Raw genomic sequence first — 21,750 nt, 5'->3', positions numbered from 1 at the left:
TAATCCTGATTCTCTTTGTTTAACGCATGAACATGCCATCTGCTGAAATCTTCCCTTTTATACCGTCATCACCTTAGCGGTTTTCAACTAAAAGTGGAAGCTCTGGACCTGCCTGTGTGGCAGGATGGGCTGCTTGCAGCAGGTCTCCTGCGGGAAGGGGACACAACCTGCCGGCTTTCGTCGGCGAAGACAGGGCTGGGGCCCCAGCCACCAGTTGTGTGTCTGCAGGACCTCTGAACGTTTTGGATTGCCGGATTGAGATCATCAGGATAGAGTTTTTCTTTCTTGCAAAAACACATTCAGCAAAAACAAAAGCTTAAACCCTCTGTTAAATGTACATGGCAATTTGGGCAACTTCTGAGCTGTATCTTGGCTCAGGTCTAGGTGTGACAGAAAAACGGGAACTGCTGATTCCTTTCAAGCACTCTGTGGGCAAACACAGCGGAGTTAGTCCCGTTTCCCTGGCTTCTCTGTGCCCTTTGTGCTGCTGCCTGTGATGATGAATGGGGGAAAATTCCTGTCCAAGAGCATAAACAGGCAGCGACTCCTATAACTGGCTCGTGTCCTCACGGCTCTGACTTGTGAAATGAAGCTGATGATAGCTGGTGTTAGTGGATATACCAGTGTCAGATACCTGTTTTGGGAAGGATTCTGTGATTTCTGGGTGAGGAGGATTGTGAGCAGCCTCTCCTTGGCTGCTTTGCTGTGCTGGAGGCGGCCAACACCTGCCCGGTGTCTGGGGTGGCAGGAGGCTGCCGTGTGGCAACATCCGCGCCGTGTGTGAGCTCAGGCCGTGCCGCACACCTGCTTTTTACAGTTCCACGTCTCTGGGACCAGCCCACGGTTGCCTTTCCCTCTGACCCCCCCGTGCTAGCGCGGCCCATCCCCATAGCAATGGCTGTAAATACCGTCCTACGCGCCCTCCGGCACCAGGCTACGTCGCTGCTGTAGTGTGGTGAAACTCTGCGTACTTCGCTAGACGCTGAAACAAACAACCAATAAATCCACTATAAACCAATGAGTAATTTGTTTTGGTTACCAGGGAGATGGCCAAGTGCAAATCCAACCTGAAATAGCGATGAGCTCATCCCCTGAGCAATGCTGGTGCCTGAGCTGGAGCAGCCGGATGGAGAGGGAGCCAGCGCCAGGAACGCTGTCTGCTCTGCCGACATTTGGACGCTCCGCGAGCTGCTTTGCCAGAAGGCTTTTGCCTTGCAAATGAGCTCGTGCAGGGGACAGTGCGTGGGGCCGTTGCTGAGCCAAGGACCCTCACAATTCCTGGAAATGCTGCTGTTCCCGGTGGGACCACGGGTCAGAGAGCCCCAGGGGTTTAGTGACCGCTTCCTCTGCTCTCTCCCCTATCTTGGAAACCGCTCCCTGTGCAAGGATTGTGGGGTGAACTGTGATGCCTGGCTTGTAGATAAGGGCTGGTTTTAAGCATCTGAAGTTACATGGGTGAATCTGACCCGTGGAGCCTCTCCCCTGCTGCTGCTCCAGGTGCTGGAACAAGGGCTCAGAAAAACCTGAACCCCCTGCTGCAATGTACCCCGGCAGGAGCTCGTACATTTGGCCATTATTGCACCTACCAGTTTACACAACCAGAACAGTACCAAGACCAGCACTTGCTGTTTGAGGGGCTGATGTTGGTGACGGCACCTGGCACCTTTCTGCGTCTGCCCATCCCTGCAGTGCTCCCCAAGCACCCACTCTCCCCTTTCCTTTCTGGTGGCACCCACGGAGCAGCGCCCCGTGCTCCTGCTCATGCTCTCCTCTTTCCTTTGGGGATGAACCACAAAAGGGAAGTAGGGCTAGGGGTTAGGGGTGGAGGTCTTGATGGAGCAGCGCATAAGCCCGAGGCCCATTGATGGAGTTCACCAAACCCTTTAAGACATAGTGACTGAAAGCAGATACCAGTTATCAACAGCACAATTGCAGACAAAAGCTGAGCCCCTGAAACATAATCCACAAACATACTCACATGATACAAACCCTCAATCTTTTTTTGGATTAACCGCATGGCTTATCCAAATGTATTCTAGAGCAAGGGACAAAGGTTGTGTCTATAAACAGCACATTGGTTTCAGCAGAGGTATTTTTATGTTCTGGAAGTCTTTTATTATAATTTTACAAGCGCTGAGTGACAGGTCTCTGTGTTCTTGCAAATCCCTTCCAGGCCTGTGGGTGGATTTCTTCTAGCTGCTCTCTGGGGCCATGCGGAAAATGCTTTGGTGACACAACCAAGTCCCTCAGCATCACGGGCAGCTCCGTGTCACAGCTGCCAGTACGTTCAGTGATCGGCTCTAGGGAAGGGTTTCATGAGACCCTAACAGTTGGGTTGGGTGGCATTTGAAGAAGGTGATTTTTAACGTGAGGAGATATAACCAAGTGAGATTCGGGTGAGAGAAGCATGAGTTCACCCGCGTGCATCTGCCTTTTATAGCTGAGGCAGAGCTGGGAGCACTCTCGGAGGAGTGCCTGTGCCACCCAAGCGGCTGGCTTGGAGCCTGCGTTACCCCGCTGTATGGCAGAGCCCTGTGCCCTGGCTGCCACGTCCCCCGTGCTGCCCGTAACTGGGCTGGCAGGCAGCTAACGGGCTGCTCCGTGGCATTTTGTCTTTTGCTTTCAGTAGCCCTTTGGAGATGAGGCACTGCTTGTGTAGTGTGCATGTGAGTTATTCGACGCAGGGTTTGATATTCTCTGTCTCCTCTCTTCTGTGCCGTGGAGCAGTAGGTGTTGGGTTTTGGGGGCGGGACAGGCATCCCTGCAGGTCTGCGACGTCTCTCCTGGCTGTGTCCTCCTCCAGCAGCCTGTCCTTACCCCACTGTTTCACCTCCTGGTACCAAGGCATGTTTGCTTTCTTGGCTGTCTCTGCGCAGCTGAAACCACTGCCATACTTTTCAGATCCTGGGCTTGGCCAGGACCGAGTCTAACCTGGCTCAACACTGGTATAAAGCAGGCGAGCCTTGCTACTGGGCTGGCTCTAGCACAGCTGAGAAGAGAATTAGGCTTAATAGATGTAATTGAGCAAGGTGACAGTAGAGTCCCACACTCAGTAGAGTCCCTCGTAATTACTGGAGAAGTTGCTGAGGATTTGGAAACCTCTCCCTTTCCCCACGGCTCTGCCCTGTTCCCAGGGGAGTGCAGGCGCTTGTGGGCTCTCATGTAATGCAGCTGCACAAGCTCATTTTAAGAGAAAGCAAGCCACTGCTTCACATCTGCTTTAGCTTTTTGACAGTTTTCTCTGGCACTTGTGTGCAATTAACACCGCTTTTTTGTCTTATGGAGCCGATCCTGTGGTAGTTTGATTTGGACAGTAGTTTGACAGCCAGCAGCAATCGTACTGAGAAGGGTTGTTTCCCTTTGCAGGCTGTGTTACTCGTTGTCCCTCAATTTATTGTCTCACTGCTACTTGAAAAAGAAAACAAAATCATTTTTTTGGGCCTGGATCCAGCCGCAGAGCAGAGGATGGCTTAATGAAACACATAAGTGGTTGTACCAACTCCAGTTGGTTTATTTCTGTGTATAAATTTAAGCACACTTCTAAGTATCTTATTTTTCTTATTCCAGGGTTTCTGTATGATAAATGTAACAGCCTGTAGGCTTTGCCCATCGCTCCAAGAGTGAGCACTGATAGTAACGCTGTAGCGTGCTTTGCTGCTGTGAGACCTGCGGTGGGAAGGCGGGAGAGGAGTCCCAGTCCCTGGCCTGTCCCCGTGGAGGTGAGGGATGAAGGCAATTGCTGCTTCAGCAAATGTGGAGCAAATTCAGTTTAGCAGCATAAACAACCTCGCCTCCGCATAACTGCTTTGGGCTGGTCTGTCTATGCTAGGTCTTGTCAAGTGTTAGTTTACTGATCTTAACATTTCCAAAGACACCAAAGTGACTGCGGTTTTGCTAGGTTCCCCGAGAACTGGAGCAAGAGGGTGTCGGGGGGAGGCGAATTGCTCGCTCCCTGCCAGCCCCCCGAACAGCCTCCATCGAGGCGCTCAGCTGCGATGCTGCAAACCAGAGCTGGGCTGAGGGCTGGGCTGGATCCCCCTGGTTTTCAGATTCAGAAACTGAATCCTAACTCTGATGAAAACTTTAGATATTTGTTCCTTTTTTTTTTTTTTTTTTTTTTTTTTTAAATTTGAGTGAGTGTTTTCCAACCAACCCCGTGGAGAACGCTCTTCGGTGTAGTCCTTACCCAGCTCTGATCTGACATGATTTCCAGGGAGACCTGGGATCCTGATAGCTTTATGAAAAATGAGAATTATGTGCTTGTAGCACACAGGCACTTTGAAAAAATTATTCCTGACTCCAGAGAAATGGCTCATACATTTTAATGCCGCTATTAGAAATTGAATTGACAACACTTATTCTCAGTGGAAATTGCTGTGCAGCTTAGGGGAAAAATATGCAGAAAGCACTGGTGGAGACTTCAGAGAGCTCTTGTCACCCTGAGCTGTGTGTGCTTTTGGTGCAGTTTTTCTGCTGAACAAAAAGAGCAAGGTTTGATGTTTGTATGCCAGAGGAAGGGAAAGCAGAAATGTGTGGGCCAGCAGCACAGGGGTGGCAGCAGCGAGGGTTAAAGCATTAAAACAGCTTTGAGACTGAAGAGCAAAGTGTGCTCAGATCTCACACAGTGATGGGGAACCATGGGCTGCTCTGGGCTTGCGTGTCCCTGAGTGTTGTGGCAATATTGCGCACAGAGGTTTTGTTGCCTTAATAAGTAAGTACAAAGAGATGGAGCCGGGTGAGTGCTGCCTTAAAGTGGCGTGAGAGTGAAGAGCTGTTGAGGTGCTGAGGAGGTGGGTGAAAGATGCTCCTCTTGGGGAGATGGCCTCTGAGGAGGACTTTGTCTGGCTGCTGTGCATCAAGGCTCTGCCATTGCTGAGCGAGGAGCACCTCACTCCTGAGTCTGGAGGAGGAAAAGGGACACGGCTGGCAAAATACTCATTTATCAGGGCTTCAGGCTCTTCTTGAAGTCTGGGTGATTTCTCTGATTTTGCCTGAGTCTTTGTATTTGGGAGTCAGTTTGGGAAGGAGCAGCCGAGGCAAGTTCAGTAGAAGCAGAGCGAGTGGTCTCCTAGTCCGGCAAGGTCTCTGACTCCCCTGAAAGAGGAGATGGGCAAAGAGCCTGGCTGAGCGGGGTGGTGTGCAGCTGTTAAATGAGCAGGGCTTTAATGAGAGACTTGAAATGCTGATTTGCAGAGTATTAGCATGAACAGCGGCTGAAAGGAACTCTGGCCGCAAACTATGCCTGGGGAAAGGGGAAAGTTAAATGACATTTGTTTCAGCAGAGGAAATGTGTGACAAGGCAGGACCAGAGCAAGGCGTCTCAGGAGGTTGCACCACAGCTCCATCTTACAAGCGTGTGGGTGCTCGTGGGCCTCCTCGTGCTCCTCAAATGAGTGTCCTTTCCTTGGCTCGTCCTGGAGCACATCTCCAGGCTGCCCTGGAGCACGTCCCTTGGCACTTCGGGCGAATGCCGATGTGGTGTGATGCAAAAAAAGCAGTTGTGAATTTGGAGTCACTCCAAGGTGAAGGGTTGTCACTTCTGCCCTTGTTGTTGGTGCAACGTGGCTCAGCCTTTTTTTATTGGTATCAAGCTGCAAGGAAGCGGACCCCTTCCTCCATTTTAAAACACCCTTCTCGGGACTTGGAAATGTAATCAAACCCTCCCAAAGCAGAGAATTACTGAGAATAACTTCTGTGACTAATCCAACCCCATAGGCCTCACCGGAGGGGACTTTGCAGCTTTGTTTTTCCTTGTAAAGAATGCACAGCATATGTCCTGACAATTAGTCAGAGTGCCCAAAAATACCCCGTCAGCCCTGCAAGCTGATCTCCTTTGGCTCTTGGGTCTGAGACGGACACAGGGTTATGCACTGTGGGGCTTTGGGAAATGTTATTTTTAAAAATGACCACGTAACAAGGGTGATTTGGTCCTTTCAGCCACCAGCGCCGTCTAACAACAGAAAGCGTAGATAGCCAAACGCTAATCTTGCTGGAGGCGACTGTCCCGTGCCCGAGGTAATGGGCTGGTTGTTCTGCTAAACCCATACGCCAGGGCTGGCTCTGCCAGCTCTAAATCAGCGCTCAGGACATGGCCTTGGTGCCTGTGCCAAGTTCGGGCAGTGCTTTGATGGTGTGCTGGATGCCAGGGAGTCTTCCCAGCCGGCATGCCAATGCCTGGAAGGGCACGTCCTTCTCATCGAAGTGGTGGCCTACCTTCCACCATAGCCAGGCAGCGTGCTTCTGCCTAGCCCTATTCCGAGAAGCGTCTGCTTTACCCATCTCTGACCACCTCAGCTGAAGTTTTGTGTCCTCGGTGTCTCCCCCGTGCTAAACCCCCGGAAGGTCTTTTGTCAGGATGGTGGTCCACCCGCAAATAGCTCCTTCTTCTTCTCACCTGAAAATAAAACAGTAGAAGTGGGGTTTGGGCTCAGCACGCAGTGTGTTCCCTGCCTTTGGAGGAAGGGCACAGGCGTAGCCTGCAGTGCCCACCTCGTCCTTCTGGCCGCCAGGTCCCGTTGAACGGACGCAGCGGGGTGGCAGGGCTGCTGGAGGCCCGTGTGGTGGATGCCGGAGAGCTGCTGGCTTGGGTAGCTGCTAATTTCTGATTTGTAACGGGTAGATTTCCAGTGAGGGTGAATGACCCAGCTTTCAGGCAGCGGTGCGCATAGCTGAACTTCCTTCTGTGCTCTCCACAGTGAGCTGTTTAACTTCACCGGGGGACAGCATCGCTCAGCCAGCTGCCGTGCCTATGAGAAGTAATTGAAAGCAATTAGGAGTGCAGAGAGCATAACGGAGGTTGTGAAATACCGTTTCAGCGGTGGCTCGGTAACTACTTGGTGAAGCCCCAACACGAGCACTTATTGCATGGGTATGGTAAGATTATATTGCTGTGAGTGCTCATCAGACTTCGTCTCTCCTGGAAAAGACTGCCGTGCTGCCTGGCCGGCATCAGCGCGGTGTTTATTTGACAGGGACTTCAGTTAGGCTTTCGGTTGTGAAGCCAGCCCTAAGCCATAGGGGAAAGCTGTGACTTGCGAACCTTTGCCATGTCTTTGACCCCACCAGTCATTCCTCCTGCATGTGACTGCATCTAAACTTGAACAAAGACGTCTGCAGTCAGCCAGGACTGCCCTAACAGAGCTCTGCTGTCCAAAGCACGAAGCTTTGAAGTAATTGCTGGGGGAATGACGGCTGTGGTGCAGCTTGCTTGGCCTCGGGGAGGGCTTCCCCAGGGATCACGTGGAATCCATCTGGTGGGAGCGCTGGAGGTAACCGAGGGGCATCGCACCCGTCACTGTTGAAGCAGCAGCACTGCTTAGCTGGAGGTCTGGAGCCAAAGCTCCGGGCACTGCGGTGAGCAGAAGCCCTGGAGCTCTTCATGGAGCTTTGAACGCAGGGGCCTGGCCAGTGTGGGTGAGAGTGTGGCTTTGAGATGCTCAGCTGGGGACTTCTTCCACTGCTCCCGATGCAGGCCGGAGGAGGACAGGAGCTGAACAAAACCTTGCGCCTACAAAGCAGCTCTTGATTTATACACATGCCCTCCTCAAGCCTTGGTGTCACTTGGCTTTCAGCAGCCACCGGAGGTCTGCCATGTCAGCAACAGCTGACAGGAACAAGTGCCAGTCGGGAGCGTGTGTAGAGGGGAGCTGCAGAGCAGATGGCAGCAGGGAAATAAATTTGGAGCTGCCATGGGAATAGTCCTGGAAGCAGTCCAGACTGTGGATGGAGGCAGATGGGAACAACCGAGTTTACGTGTCTTCCCAACTTTGCTATTTTTCAGATCCCTTTATTTCCAGCTCCATTATCTCTGGGCCATTCTTTTCTGTCTGTTACTGTCTTTTCTTATCCGCCTGTCTTTTCTCCTCTTTCTTTCTTTTTTTTGTTTTGTTTTTTGGACTCACATTATATCTCAGTTTGTGGAGGGCTACCCAACCCTTCTTATAAATTTATTCCCAATTCCTCTGCCCCACATTTCCGTAGCTGATCCTAAAAACTTCCCTTGGCACTGACAGGCTCAGCACGCGGATCTGGCCGTTCAGCGTGGAAGGAAGGAAAACAGCTGGGGTGCCCTTGCCACGTGCTGCCCGTTTCCTTTTCCACCTTCCCTGTGGAAAGTGGGATCCCATGGAGGATGGGCTGGGCTGGCTCCCTGAGAGCAGGGGGCTTGCCTGATGGCTGGTATGTCTGTCCTCTGTCACTGCAGTGATGTCTTTGCTGGCTTTGCTCTCGATGTCGGTGCATCCTTGTGATGTCTTGTGTTCACGCGAGTCCACCTGCAAGATGCATCAGGGGTGCGGAGGGCCATCCTTGTGTGCAAAGCAGGGGAACTGTGCCAGGTTTGAGTCTTCTGAAGCATTTATGCGATACTTTAAAGAGAAATTGTCTGGTGTATAACCAAGATGGCTTTTTCCACTGCTTGAAAGAGTTAGGTGGAAACTCTGCATTTCGGTCCAGGTCTTAGTGTGGGTTGGACACAGGGTGCCTGGCTAGAAGGGGGCAGCAAGGGCCACCCCCTGGCAGCCCTCTCGCAGTGGGGCTCTCTGCCTGTAGTCCTCCCTGTGCAAACACCGCTCCGCAGTCCTCTCACCAGCACGGGACCAGTGCTGGGAGCAGGAAGCACGCGGGATACTGAGTGCTCGGAGAGCTGGGTCAGCCTTCGGTGTCAGTCCTGGACCCTAACGCTGCTGGTGTTTCTGTGTCATTAGAGGGGGAAAAAAAAAAAGTGGTGGTGCAGGGAGCTGTTCGTAGAGCTGTTCATAAAATTTGTTTAGTTTCTGCCTCAGCAGAGCCAAGGGAAATTTCAGGTCTGCAGTAGGCTGGGCAGAAGGAGTGCTCCCTGCTGTGGGAGAATGCACACTGCATGCAAGCTACGGGTATATTTGAAGAAAAAGCAAAACAAACAAAAAAAAACCCCACCAGAATCTGCAGTTACTTGAAACGAAGGAAACGTTTGTGCAAATGGTGGGAGCAAACCTGGATGAGGAGTGCTAAGCCCCGTGCTGCCTGACGCAGCCCTGCCTGGTGGGGCCGTGCAGGTCCCGTGCTATCGCAGCAGCCCCGACAGCCCGCGGGACGGAAAGGCTGGGGGGCATCCTGCAGCCCCGGCTTTTGTGGGGAGCCCACTGAATCGTGGCTGTGCTTTTCTGTGCGGGTTTGCTGTGCGTAGCTAAGCAGAGCGTATGGAAGCAGAAAGTAAAGTGTTAATCCTAAGAGGTGGACAGGTGCCCCCTCTCCTGCTCGTATTTACTGCTGCCTGCTTCTTTCTTTGATGATGGTGACTAATAGTTCATCAATGCCTGGGTTATACTGTCTCTATTTAGGACTTGCAGCCTGTTGAGTGACAGTAGGATGTGTGGGCAAGCTGAGACGCCCAGACCTTTTCTGGCAGGATTGTTAGGGCAAGAAAATACTCTGGAAACCACAATGTGAATCATTTGTCTATCCGAGCGGATGACACTATGCGCCAGCCATGCTGCTCTGCAGTCGGACCTGCATGGTGGAGTGACTGTGTCCGGACCAGCTCCCTGTGGGGCTGAAAACCTACGGGACAGATGAGGTTTCATGATAAGGACCTGAAAACCTAAGCCTGTGTGTCCTGTTGTGCACTTGCTGATGCGTTTGCAGCACGCTTTCCTCTCTGCCCAGCTCTGGCAGAGCGCGGTGGCACGGAGGAGGTGGGAGCAGGGACTTCGTGGTGACACTGCACGAGGCCATGCGATGTGCCTATGAGTGGCACATGCTGTCTGCAGGCACTGGCGGATGCTCAGGCAGGGCTGGCTTGCCTTCTTTCTGGGGCAGGCTCTCCTGCTTGGTGGCTTCTGCTCCATGCCGTGTTTCACAGGGCAACAGTGTCCCTCCTTGCTGCTTGTGCCATACCTTGCACCACCAGTGTTTAATCATCTCCAGAGGGAGCTGGGCTTGCAGGGAAGAAGGAGGCTTATAGGGGAAGATGGGAATTGCCCAGGGTCATGTGGCTGAAACAAGCCAAAACAACAAGAGCAGCCCTGTCTTCTCAGCAAGTGTTGTTCCCATCCATCCCCTGCTGTGCTGGCCCAGGAGGCCGCAAATTCAAGCAAAATAAGAATATTACAGACAGCTCTGGGGGATCGCCAGGGCCTCTGAGCTGTGCAACGAGATGCAGCTCCAGGGAGGCTCACGCTGAAGCTTCGCTGGCATCAGCAGGGCTGGGTCCTGCTCCTCTTGCTGGGTCAAGCTTCCTCCCTGCCACCTCCTCCAGCTCGTGCCTGTTGTCACGCTGCCGACACCCGTGCGTTTGTGCACGAGAAGCGCTTTGGTGGCCAAGCGTCCATCCCTACTTTCCGCACGCCTCTGAGATGCTGCCGCGCTGCAGCTGGCCTGCAGCCACCTCTGGGTGGGACGTGGCAGCTGCTGGCGGTGCATGGCAACGCTGCGCTGCTTTTCAGGGTGGGGAGCAAAGGTTACTGTTTGGGATTGGGAGCGGAGGGTATCCTGGGGAAGCAGGAAATGACGGCCAGGTGGGAGCGTGCCAGCGCTTTGTGTAGGGAGCTAGAAAGGAATGAGAATGGTTAATGGTGCAAACTCGACACGCGTTGCCAAAAATGAACTCATGTCTGTAAATATTGCACTGCACTCAGCAAGATTAGCACAGGAAAATACCAGTTGTTAGGGTTCCTGTTACCATCTGAATTATGCAAACAATTTGCTTGAGTTTATAGATGAGCTGGGGCAGAGTAACGTAGGGTTTTTTCTAGCCAAAGTATTTTGGTGCGCTAGTATGTTAGCACGTTTCCTAGCCCCATCCTGCTACACAAGTGGATCCATGCCATGCTGTTTTGGGACAGCGCACTGTCAAGCGTGGCCTTTTCCAGGCAATGCCGAAAACTTGGGAATGTCAGAATGATGCTGACCTTTCACGTGCGCTACGTGGGGGCTGTATGACGGCCGTGGAGGCCTGGGGCGGTCACCAAGCCTGGTGCTGGGGTGAAGGCTCTGTACTCCCCGCCCCACAAACGCGGTTGAGGAGTTCCTTTGGCACCTCTGTGGTGGGAAGCAGTGACGTGCCCAGTGCCAGGCTGTTCGGAGGCCAGACGCCACCGTGATGGGCTGCTGCTGGAATGATAAACATTGGCTGTCGGGGAGGTTAACCGCCTTTCCCACGGCCATGCCGTGAGTCAGTGTCAAGGCGGGATTAGCAGCCGGGCGTCCCTGGCCACGGCCCCGACCACACGTGCTGCTGCTGACTGCATGACGCAGAGCACGCGTGGCCGTGGAGCTGCCTCTGCTGCTGCAGCCTGTGTCTGCATGCAGGAGCGAGCCTGGAACCAGAGCTCCCTCTGCTCCCTGCCGCAGCTCGAGTAGGAGTAGGTCGCCAAAATTCCCGTTGTGCTACAGAGCTTTGGGGACACCTGAGCAAAGAGGGCGGAGTTGTGAGCCATTGCCCTCTGTAATCCTGTCAGGGAACGAGCCCAACCATACTGTTAGATGCTAGAGAAGCCCCATAATCATGAAACCTGGCTTTTAAAGTGCTGCTCTTCAAGGACTCATTCGCTCCGGATGATTAATGCCTTGAGGTTCCTTAGGGTAAAAGCTGGAGGAGGACCAGGCATGGTAGTTTTACAGGCAGTAAAACTTCAGCTTGCCTCTCATGCTGATTGCAAGTCCAACTCCCAGGAATGTAGCTCCTGGTGCTTCTCCATAATCTCTGCTGGGTCCCCAGGCGTGCAACCCTCGGCTTTTCTGGGCCCTACAGCCAGGGGACAGCCCCTCGTGTATGGTCTGGAGCTGGTTCCTTGGACCATAGCCCCTTTGGCCCTGGAGACCTGATTCTCCTCTTCCCTTCGGCAGCAGCGGTGCAGAATTGACGCTGGGTCTGTAATTTAGCTCAGGACTGTTATGAGACACAATCTAGCTCCAAAGCCAAGGCCAAATAGTACTAGCATGGGGTCAAGTTCCTAAGGCACTCTCTGCCTTTGGGACTAATTTGGGTGCTGAGTAGCTGGGCAGGTATTTGAATGTTGCCTACAGAGGTCTCTGGATCCTATTCTTCTCTCTCGGATCACCTAAAATGGTAAGAATTTTCAAGGGGGATTAAGGTTGTGATCTCTGGGGAGGGGAGTGGACATCTGGTAGGAGTCCCGTCTGTATTAATAGCCTCCGTTTAAATGTATGTTATCAAAAGAGGCAGCTTCTAATCAGCCAAGAGACCGTGCGCTCTGTTGCCTCAGGGGCTGCCTGTGGCTTTGGGCTGTTAATCATGGCTTTCCACAGGCACACAGGTAAATTGGACATGCTGCAGTCCGCGTTGTGGGAGAAGCCCTGTGCGTGCAATGCCTGCTAAACAGCGAGGAAGGTTTTGCTAACAGAGAAATAACTCTTTTAAATGTGGTCTTAAGTCTCTGCGATCTGCAGCTGTAACTAATGATGGCAAACAGGCTTGTGACTGGTGTGTGGGACTGGCGCTGGGAAGAGCATGGTGGCATGGGCTGGATGCCTTGTAAATGTTTACGCGTTTGTAAAATGCATTGGGTGCATGCTTTGTATCTGCTGCTGTGAGAGGGCTGGGGCTCAGCTGTTACTTGGGGAAGGCTGGGTGAAGGTGGGGGACGGCACTTCTCCCCGCAGCTAGTTTGTTGTGGCATTACTGCCTGGGGCAGGGGAAACCTGCAGCAGAAGCCCACTGGGTAAACCCAGGTGGTTTGCTCTGCTCTAGTGGGCGGTGTGTGCTTGCTCCCTCCTCTCTGCGTTTATCTTGTCGATCAAACAGGTCGACTCTCTCCAGTAGTAATAATATAAAAACCTATTTTTTCCTTCTCATTAACACTGACAGGATTCTTGCTTTGCATGTTCCCATTGGCATGCTGGTATTTGGTGTCTCCCCACCTGTGACTAGTCTCCTTTAGCCCTGCAATTACTAAGCCATTGAAAGCTCTTCGGGGTTTTTAAAAACTGATTTTGTGTGTGCCCAGCATGTATTTACAGCCCTAAGTGACAACGTACGATTGCAGTGCTATTGCATCTCTTGACGGGACGTGGCCCAAGGGGTGGACGTGCCCTGGAGCGCAGGGCTGCAGCTCCTGTGGGCATCGGACCAAGCTGCTGCACACTCAGAGCTAGGGGACTGTGGTGCTCCTCACCTGGCTGGGGGCGCAGAGCTCCTTAAAAATTAGGGAGGGAAGTCAGCCTCACGCTCAGCCACCCGGGACAAGGCACGAGCATGAGGCTTCTTGCATGGCATGTAACTCACTTAGGATTTGCTTGTGTGAGGCAGATACACATTACGCAATATATCTCTGAGTGAAATCTGACTTCCATGGCATCATTTTTTAAACATCTCAAAGGTGTTTAAAAAGTGCAATTCATTCAATTCAGATATAGGAATACATTTATTTGCTAACTTCAGCCCACCAGACTGACTGATACTACAGCATCACTTCATTCTACTTCTAGCTGTTTCTTTCTTTTCTTTCTCATGTTCCTGTGGGGAGATGTTCCTTGCCCCAAGATGTTCCTTGCCCCAGAGGCAAGGACCGGGCTTTGCTTGGCATTGGAGTGGTTGTGGTTCCAGTGCTACTATAGCAGTAACCACAATTAAGACACATGCATAATAAAAATAGCTGCCACTGCTGTGTGCTTCTTTCTGGCTGGGCAGTTCGGGCACTGCGCTGAGATGATGAGAGAGCCGAGTCTGAATTCCTGCATTACCAAACTCCCTGGACAAGTGACTGGGGCTGGTCACAAAAGCCCTGGCTCCTCGGCAATGAACACGAGCCAGAGTAGCCAGTGTTCAAACCGAAGCAATGACAGCGGTGGTACCTGACATCCTGTGCACTTTTCGTGGGGTGCAGAAATGCCCCAGCCTTCAGGTCTGTGCGAGGGGCCTTTGTCCAGCCCGGCTGCTGGTCCTGCCTCCTGACCCCTCCAGGGTCTGCCCTGCCAGCATTCGTTGTTGAGCTCTGTACTACAGAGCTGAGCTCTGAAGTAAGTGTAAAAGCCAGCCTGGGGGATGTGTTTGCAGGGTGTTTTTAATAGCACGTCCCTACTCCCTGGGGAACTGTGAAGATTTAATAATGATTGGGATGTGCTCAGACATGGTGGCAATAGGACCATAGGGAATGATTTTGGCAACTGCCTGAGAAACTTGGAACCATTCTTGTTCTAAATAAAGAAGATTCTATTTTATCATCAGACTAATTTTTGAATTATAGAGTATGAGACTTGCACGTGCCCCAGCCTGGCAATGGGAGAGCATAGCTCTTCGCTCTTTACTGCCAGCCCTCCCAGCGAAAATGACCTGCAAGTGATTTGCAAAGCCAAAGGAAAGAGAGAAATGTTTGTTGTCCAGGGCAGTGTGCCAGTGACCTTGAGATGCAGCTCTCAGCATTGCTTCTCCTTTCTGATTAACAGGACCCTTCTTTTAAGGGTATTCCCTGGTGTTTATAGCAAACCACAAAACATATAGAGGAATGCTGAGAGTAGCAACCCAGGTGACACAACTTCAGGTGAGCTGAAACAGGCAGGTGCTGTCGCTGCCTGGTGACATGGGGGCTGTTTACTCGGTCTGCTGAGAACAACAAAGCTGACGGAGAGCCAAAAAGCAATGGCTCTTTCCCAGTGCACCCAGTGCCCCAGCAGAGGGTTAACAGCTTCAGCCTCATCTTCCTTCCCAAGTGACAGAATAGTCCGTACGGTTTAAGTACAGTTTCCCTGGTTGTTTTCAGAGACCACACTTCAAGTTCTTCCTTGGTGGTTTATCGCATTTAAACACGTTCCCCGGAGACATTAACACACATCCTGTGCTAAGTGCTTTGCTTATCAGCTGTGCTTCAGCTTCATTTGCTGAGCGCTTTGATTTCATTTGTTCTGCAAACCACTGCGCTACTGCGTGGCGGTACGCAGCCCGGGATGAGGCGACACGGGGCCGTGGGAGACGGGAACTGAAGGGAGCGGCAGGGTTTGTGTTAATGCCGTAGCTTTTGTGGGGCTGCCCTTCTCAGCTCTGCACCATTTCCAGTCCCAAAGCTTGCTGTGCTGTGGTGGTGTAGCCCTGAGCACAGGCTGGGACGGCTCTGCGGCTGCTCCACAGCACGGTATCAGCAAGACTTGAGGTGCACGGGAAGCCTGTGGGGCCCAAACATTTGAGACCTTTGTTTGAAAGATGAAAGGTGTGGGCTGCGGGGTTGCTTTTGTAAAGCTGCGGATGCTCTTTTGGGACAAGTGGCTAACTTGTACCTCTGTGTTCAGGTAAATGTTAGGGTTGAATTCCAGCAGGCCTTTTGTGCCAAATGCCCTGATACTCGAGAAGGCCACTGGTCTGGCCAGCCGCCCCTTAGCTGTAGCCAAATTCATCAGGGAGCTACATTTAGACAGCACTCTGCCGGGCTGGTAGGAGAGGGACACCTTGCTTGAAGTGGGGGTAGTTTCTGGTGTGTCCCGAGTTTCGTGATTTGCCTATTTTCCAAGTCAGCAAAGACAGGCCAGGGTTAAGCTTTGGAAAGTTGAGTGGTGGGACCACGGAGCAATTGGAGCCTGAAGTTATTAAGGAGACAAACATTTCCAAAATCATGATAAATCATTTCCAAAATCTAGACTCAGTCAAAATCGAGACTCAGTCAGAAAATGTATTTATTTGTTTACAGACCAAGTACCTGTTCTGTTCTGTCTGCCTCCTGTGAGAGGGGACTGAACTGCGCGGGGGAGCAGCAGTAGGGTGCCAAACGTTTCTTCCCGGGGGCAGCGTGCTCTGAAGCCGTGACGGACGTTTGCTCCACCCCGGGGAAATGTCCCTGCGGTCCCAGTGTAGCTGCTGCTGCTACTTCTGGGCTCTCGTCACCAGCCCCTGGGGGGCTGCTCCTGTGGGAGGGTTGTAGGGGACGGTGTGGCTGATGTGGGCTCTCGGCATGGCAGGGGTGGGCAGACGTTTGCTGGGACAACGTGGTCAGTGTTTGTGTCCTCGTGGCAGGCAAGGGGACAGAGGTGCCTTTCTAGGCCTAGATTAGGGCAGGGGTGGTTCTGCTGGGGGCAGAAAGCTCCTGTAAGAGCTGGGAGCAAATTCATGCCACAGCTTAGGTATGAGAGGGGCTTTTTGGTCCATAAGATGGCACAAGGTGGGCAGAAGCTCCCGGGGCTGCCAGGCCCGATGTTAATTGTCTGCGGGGCTCTAAAGCTCCTGTGATAAATGTGTGTCTCACGTTAGCAGATGATGCGTTGCACGGGAACACTGGATCGTGTTACTCCCTGAGCCATATGTTCACAATTACATCTTCTGGTTGAAAGCAACCCTAAACCTGATATCAGGGGGAGTGTTTCGATACCATTTGCCCTGGACTCTGTGCAACTGCGTTTCTTCTAAATAAAACCCGCTTGCTTGATAAAGCTCTGCAGGGCTGGCGGTGGCTCACATAGTTTCCATGTTTCCCAGCTGTTTGTTTGTTTCATTTACTTGAACCGGTACAAACACAACCCTTGGCGTAGTTGTCAGCAGGACGTGGCCGTCTCCTGACCTTGGCAAGGCGGCGTTTCCAGCCCCGGTCCCCACAGAGCGCAATGCCGGCCAGCTCGGCCTCCGCTTCAGTAAGTTGAAGGGAAGGGAAGGGAAGGGTGTGAACCCAGCCCCTGCCTCTGCTGCAGCCTCCTCGTGTCACGTTCCTCTCCCTGGGATCCTCCGTCCAGCTTTCTGGAACAGAAATGTTCCAGCTTGCTCCGCTGCCTGGGCTTGCAGGGTAGCGCTGGCGGGGCCGTGCCCGGGTCAGGACCTGTTTGGTTTGATGTGCGTTTGTGTTGGCTGAGCCCTGCTCCTCCCAGGGGCAGCAGCAACGATCCTGGGGCCTGGGGCTCTCATGCCAGCGGGGGATTTCGGTGGCTGCCAGGATGGGCTACACAGTTGAGGGTAAATCTAGAATTACGGGGGTGGGCAGGTGCCCAAGAAGTTGTGTAAGCGGGCCCTCATGCCTTAACAACATGGTAGTCCTGCCCACGCAGCACCCAGCAGCCGAGGGCAAGCGCTGGGGGACCCACAGGCCTTCTAGGGATGACAGCTACCCTAGAGCATCTTCTCTACACCCCAAAACCCCAAGCTTGGTTCTGACTTACACTGTCGTGCTGATTCTGCTGTCACAGACAGCAAAGCAGCCAACGACAGTGGGAGCGATTTTGGTCTCAGTGCTTTTTGACCCTGAAACCAGGGCTTGACAGGGTCCAAGGTGAGGCTATGCGGGGAAGCGTGAAAGGCCTCCTGCACCTAACGAGACGAAGCAGCAGCAATTTATATTGCCTGGCTGCATCCTTCTCTCTTTCACTCCATGCTGGTGCTTCAGCTCCATCAGGAAAAGAATAATTAAATTTCCTCTTTGACGTCCCGTTGCCAGACTGCTGCCACAGCTCCTGTCCGGTTACTGATGAAGGTTCAAGGTTGCATCCCAGCTTGCTTGTAGCACAGGGAAGCAGAGCTCCGCTGAGCTGGGGCCACAGGCACGCAGGAGGCACATGCATGGGGACTCGTATAACCCCCAGGGGCTTTTGCAGCCTCCTGGGCTGGGCTTTGCTGGCTTCCTCTGAGGAAGGGCGTGGGGAAATGAAGAGAGCTGTTCCTTAGCAGAGGTGGTCTGGAAGGCTGAGCCTGGGCGCAGGCTGGGGCAAGTATCTGCGGAAAGTGTGAGCTTGCATCTCCAGCCAAAGTGGAAAATCCTCTGGTCAAGAGACCCCCACACCCAGCTGGGCTCGCAGCTGGAGCATTAGCCTGCTGGCCATGGGGAGCAGTCATCCGTTGGGCCAATCCTGCTGGCATGAGCTGAAGAAGTTTCTTTAAATGTAAGAATGTAAAAGGTCTTTTCTTGTTTTTCCTCATGACTTTATATGTGAAAGCCTAGTGAAACAGGCAGCTGGAAGCTGCACAAATATCTGGCACAAAAGGCCTCGGAGGGCTGCAGCTGGCTGCAGGCTTAGGCTGGAAACATGGAAACTATTCTGCTCTTGGTTGGCGGTGATTTCTGCTCAGATTATGCCGTGCCTCAGACGGGATCTCGCCAGCCCTGCAGTGGGCCTGCCATAATGAACCAAGTCGCTCTGAGTGATTAAGTATCATTACCCTTGCTTGATGTGAAACAAGTAAATAAAACAGTCCAGTATCCTTCCTCTTAAGAAGGTGATGGGGGAAGACAGTTGCGTGACTCTTCTCCCCTCTCCAGCAACTGTGTTCCTGGAGCCATGGAGCGAGCAAGCTCGGCAGCGCTGCAAGCACAGCGGTTTGCACTCCAGGAGGCAGAGAGCTGCGTTTTTGTGTTTGGCCAGAGCCCATCCTGCCTCTTTGTAGGCAGAAATCTAGCATTCGTATCTTGGATGGCTATTAAGGGAACTGAAAATATTTGCGTTACTAACAGATTGCTTATGCTAAGAGCAGTGGCAAGCACAGCGCTTGCAGGAGGCAGGGCGGCCCCTGACCTTGCTGAGCGCCGCAGCACAGCCAGGAGCCAGCCCACAGAGCTGAACGCTGTAGCCCACATTTTTCTGAATTCCTGGTACTTCTCTCCCTACATCCTAAATGGCAATACGTGACATGGGATGCCACCTCTTTTAGGAGGTGTACAGTTCATGATTGCTGTGACTGAACACAGGTTGTCTGCTGCAGCCAGCCTCTCTGAGCATGATGGTGTGTTAGCCTATCCTAGACCCTAAAGGCAAAGCAGGAGGCACCTGGAAAATGCCTGTGCAGTGGGTAGAGAACTGTCTTGTTTTGTAAACCATTGAGTTGTCTGATAGCACTGTTGGGGCAATTTTTGCTGTTCCAGAAGCTGCTTTCTCTAGCAACAAGCCCTTGAGGCACATAACGCCACCATATGCTCACGGCTGAGCCACCTTCCCATTACTCTTCATCTGCCCAGACCCAAGAAGCTGGAGCAGTTATCAGGCCTTCGGTGTTCTCACTTTACCCTTTTTCCTCTTGCAGGGCCTGGCAGTTACACTGTGGGCACCATGTCGGAGCGTTTTGACTGCCACTACTGCCGTGACCCGCTGCAAGGGAAGAAGTACGTGCAGAAGGAGGGCCGCCACTGCTGTGTCAAGTGCTTTGACAAGATCTGTGCCAACACCTGCATTGAGTGCAAGAAACCCATCGGTGCCGACTCCAAGGTATGGTGAGCGGTCACGTAGGTGATGAGAACTAGACTAGGTGCATATTTTCCTGGCTTTGGCCTGTTTGCAAGCTTCTGTGCAAAAGCAAGTTCTCTTGCGAGTACTCTGGCTGTTGGGCCATGCTTGCATGCACTCCTCGGCCAAAGAGCCAGAGGCTGTGGGGCACTGCAGTTGGGCTGCTCACAATGGGCTGCTTCTGGATCTAATTCCAGGATCTAGATTCAGCCCAATGAGCTGAATCATAGAACTATAGAATATCCTGAGTTGGTATGGACCTACAAGGATAATTCAGTCCAACTCCTGGATCCACACAGGACCACCCAACTGCTGCAAATGTTGAACTGTCCTGAAGGAAGTACAGCAGTTTATCCAGCCTGCATAAGACTCCCAAAAGACTCATCTTATGGGCAAAGCACTTGGAAACATAGGATGTGATTTTTTTCAGTTTGTCAAATGTTTATTGCTTCACGATTACGGCAGTAATAACATACACATAAACTAGAAGGAACAAGATGACCAGAGAAGACCACACTTACAGAACCTTGAATCTCAAAGCTTCAAGTCTGAAAGTCCAAAGCGAATTTAAACCCCGCATAGCTGTAGTTTTTTGAATGTGATTATAAGTAAGGCCCTTGTGTCAGTGCTTTTGGTTAAATGGCCTTCCCCAGCTGCTTGCAGCTGAGTTGCACCTCCAAACATTGAATGCAGCCCTGCTTAAGAACTAGCAGATCGATACTTCCATGCCAAGGCTGGTGAGACGGTCGTTTCATAGCTGCTCAGCAATAAAACAAAGGGCTTATTGCTCACTTTGTTTCTGTTTTTTGCAGGAGCTGCATTTCAAGAACCGTTACTGGCATGACAACTGCTTCCGCTGCTTCAAGTGCTATACATCCTTGGTGAATGAGCCCTTCATGCTAAGGGAGAACAACAAGGTCTGGTGCAGTAACTGCACTGCCACTGAGGATGCACCCAGGTGTAAGGGCTGCTTCAAGCCAATCATTGCAGGTACTGGTACTAGCAATACTGATACGAATGCTGAGTGCTGTTCTAGGGCAAAACCATGGAGGTTAAAAGAGCCGCGCGGGCTGCAGTTAGGAGCATCATGGTGAAAATCTGGAGAACTACAGAAGTGGTACACGTTTTGACTGCTGGTCTTACGTGTCCTTTTTAGAGAAGTGTTCAAAGGCTGCCTTGCAGTTAACCCTCATGTGGATTGTTCACCTTAATAGTCAGTATTAGACAAGTTCTACTAAAAGCTTTGCTCTGTAAATGAAGATCCTTTTCTCAGAAAGAATCTGGTACCTGACTGACTAAATATCTAAGAAAATCTGGAAGGCCCTGGCTAGTTAAAATTGGATGTAGAAATTAACAGCTCTTCCCTTGTCCATGTTATGATTAAAGTTCTGTATGGGCAGGTCTTGCCTACAGGTATGTTACATTGCATGAGGTTGCGGAGTTTGTCACAGGCCTGAAATCCCACCTAACAAGTTATTTCTGTCTGTTGTAGGAGACCAAAATGTTGAATACAAGAAGATGGTCTGGCATAAGGACTGTTTCACTTGCAGCCAGTGCAAGCAAGTGATTGGATCTGGGAGCTTCTTCCCAAAGGGTGATGACTTCTACTGTGTCTCCTGCCATGAGCATAAATTTGCCAAGACCTGTGCTAAATGCAAGAATGTAAGTCCTTCCACTTTGCAGTGGCAGCTGCCAAAACTGGCCCTGACATGTCTGTTAGAAGCTAGGAGAGTAAATCAGTAGACATATCATCTTGTAGCTGTACCATTGCTTATGTTTCTTCCTTGAGATACTGGTGCAAGCAGCTGGCGATGTAATAATAATGTGAGAGCTAGAGGCTGTGGCACATGAGTACTTGAGCAGGGTGTAAATCTGTTGGAAAAAAGCGAGCACCAGCCTTATGCTAGCTTTAGGGATGGCAAGGCTAAGAAGGTTTATAGCTCTCTAGCATGTATTGTATATTCAAGCAACAAAACAATGTTTTGCAAAACAGCTGTTGTACACTTTTGCAATTGGTTAATGTAGAATTGCAGTGTCATTGCAGGTAAAATAAACTATTATGAAAGCTCCAGGCATGCAAGATTTCAGTCCAGAGGAACTTAAGTGTTGCAATATCTCATTTTAATGAAAACTTTCAAACGGTCTTCACCATACCAAAGCTCCCCTATACCATACACCCCATGCCTGTGTCACCTCTTTTCTTCCGTACTGATTCTGAATCCTCTTCCCTGCTCTTTTCCTCCTAGCCCATCACTTCTGGAGGTCTCACTTACCAGGAACAGCCTTGGCATTCAGAGTGCTTCATTTGCTCCAACTGCAAGAAGCAATTGGGTGGGAAGCGCTTCACAGCCGTAGAGGATCAGTTTTACTGTGTTGAGTGCTACAAGGAATGCGTTGCCAAGAAGTGTGCTGGCTGCAAGAATCCGATTACAGGTATGTTGCAATAAATGCAGCTTGAGGGCCCTGGGTGCCTAAGGTCAGAACTGTGATCCCCAAAGACATGAAGCTCAGAGGCCACCAACACCAGAAGCAGTTCTAACATCCCAAGCCCTATTCCAACAATTTACATAACCCACATGCTCCTGTTGGATGGAGGCTGAGCTGGTAACTGAGCTCTTCACCTTTTGA

General features: G+C 51.7%; 1 protein-coding gene and 1 long non-coding RNA gene across 8 annotated transcripts in view; one reads left to right on the top strand and one right to left on the bottom strand.

The window, feature by feature from the left end:
- FHL1 (four and a half LIM domains 1) overlaps window positions 1–21,750 on the top strand; it is a 32,290-nt gene that overhangs the window by 8,934 nt on the left and 1,606 nt on the right. For 5 of the 7 annotated variants that reach the window (XM_080553683.1, XM_080553686.1, XM_080553682.1 and 2 more), the window contains exons 2-5: window positions 18,923–19,104; window positions 19,935–20,112; window positions 20,615–20,784; window positions 21,369–21,555. In XM_080553683.1, coding sequence (XP_080409809.1) covers window positions 18,923–19,104; window positions 19,935–20,112; window positions 20,615–20,784; window positions 21,369–21,555 — 717 coding nt within the window. Of the gene's footprint in view, window positions 1–12,076; window positions 12,258–18,922; window positions 19,105–19,934; window positions 20,113–20,614; window positions 20,785–21,368; window positions 21,556–21,750 lie in introns of those variants that run through there. The other 2 variants (XM_080553684.1, XM_080553685.1) reach the window with 2 other exon arrangements.
- On the bottom strand, window positions 4,305–16,540 carry LOC308177051. Its single transcript, XR_013938829.1, has 2 exons — window positions 13,795–16,540; window positions 4,305–10,527 (listed from the first exon to the last, which is right to left on the bottom strand). It is a non-coding gene; the product is annotated as an uncharacterized lncRNA (long non-coding RNA).

This window comes from Anser brachyrhynchus (assembly GCF_964034855.1).
Source record: "Anser brachyrhynchus genome assembly, chromosome: 13".
NCBI classification, from domain to species: Eukaryota; Metazoa; Chordata; class Aves; order Anseriformes; family Anatidae; genus Anser; species Anser brachyrhynchus.
The sequence above is the reverse complement of the archived record's forward strand: the minus strand, read 5'-3'. Positions and strand labels throughout refer to the sequence as shown.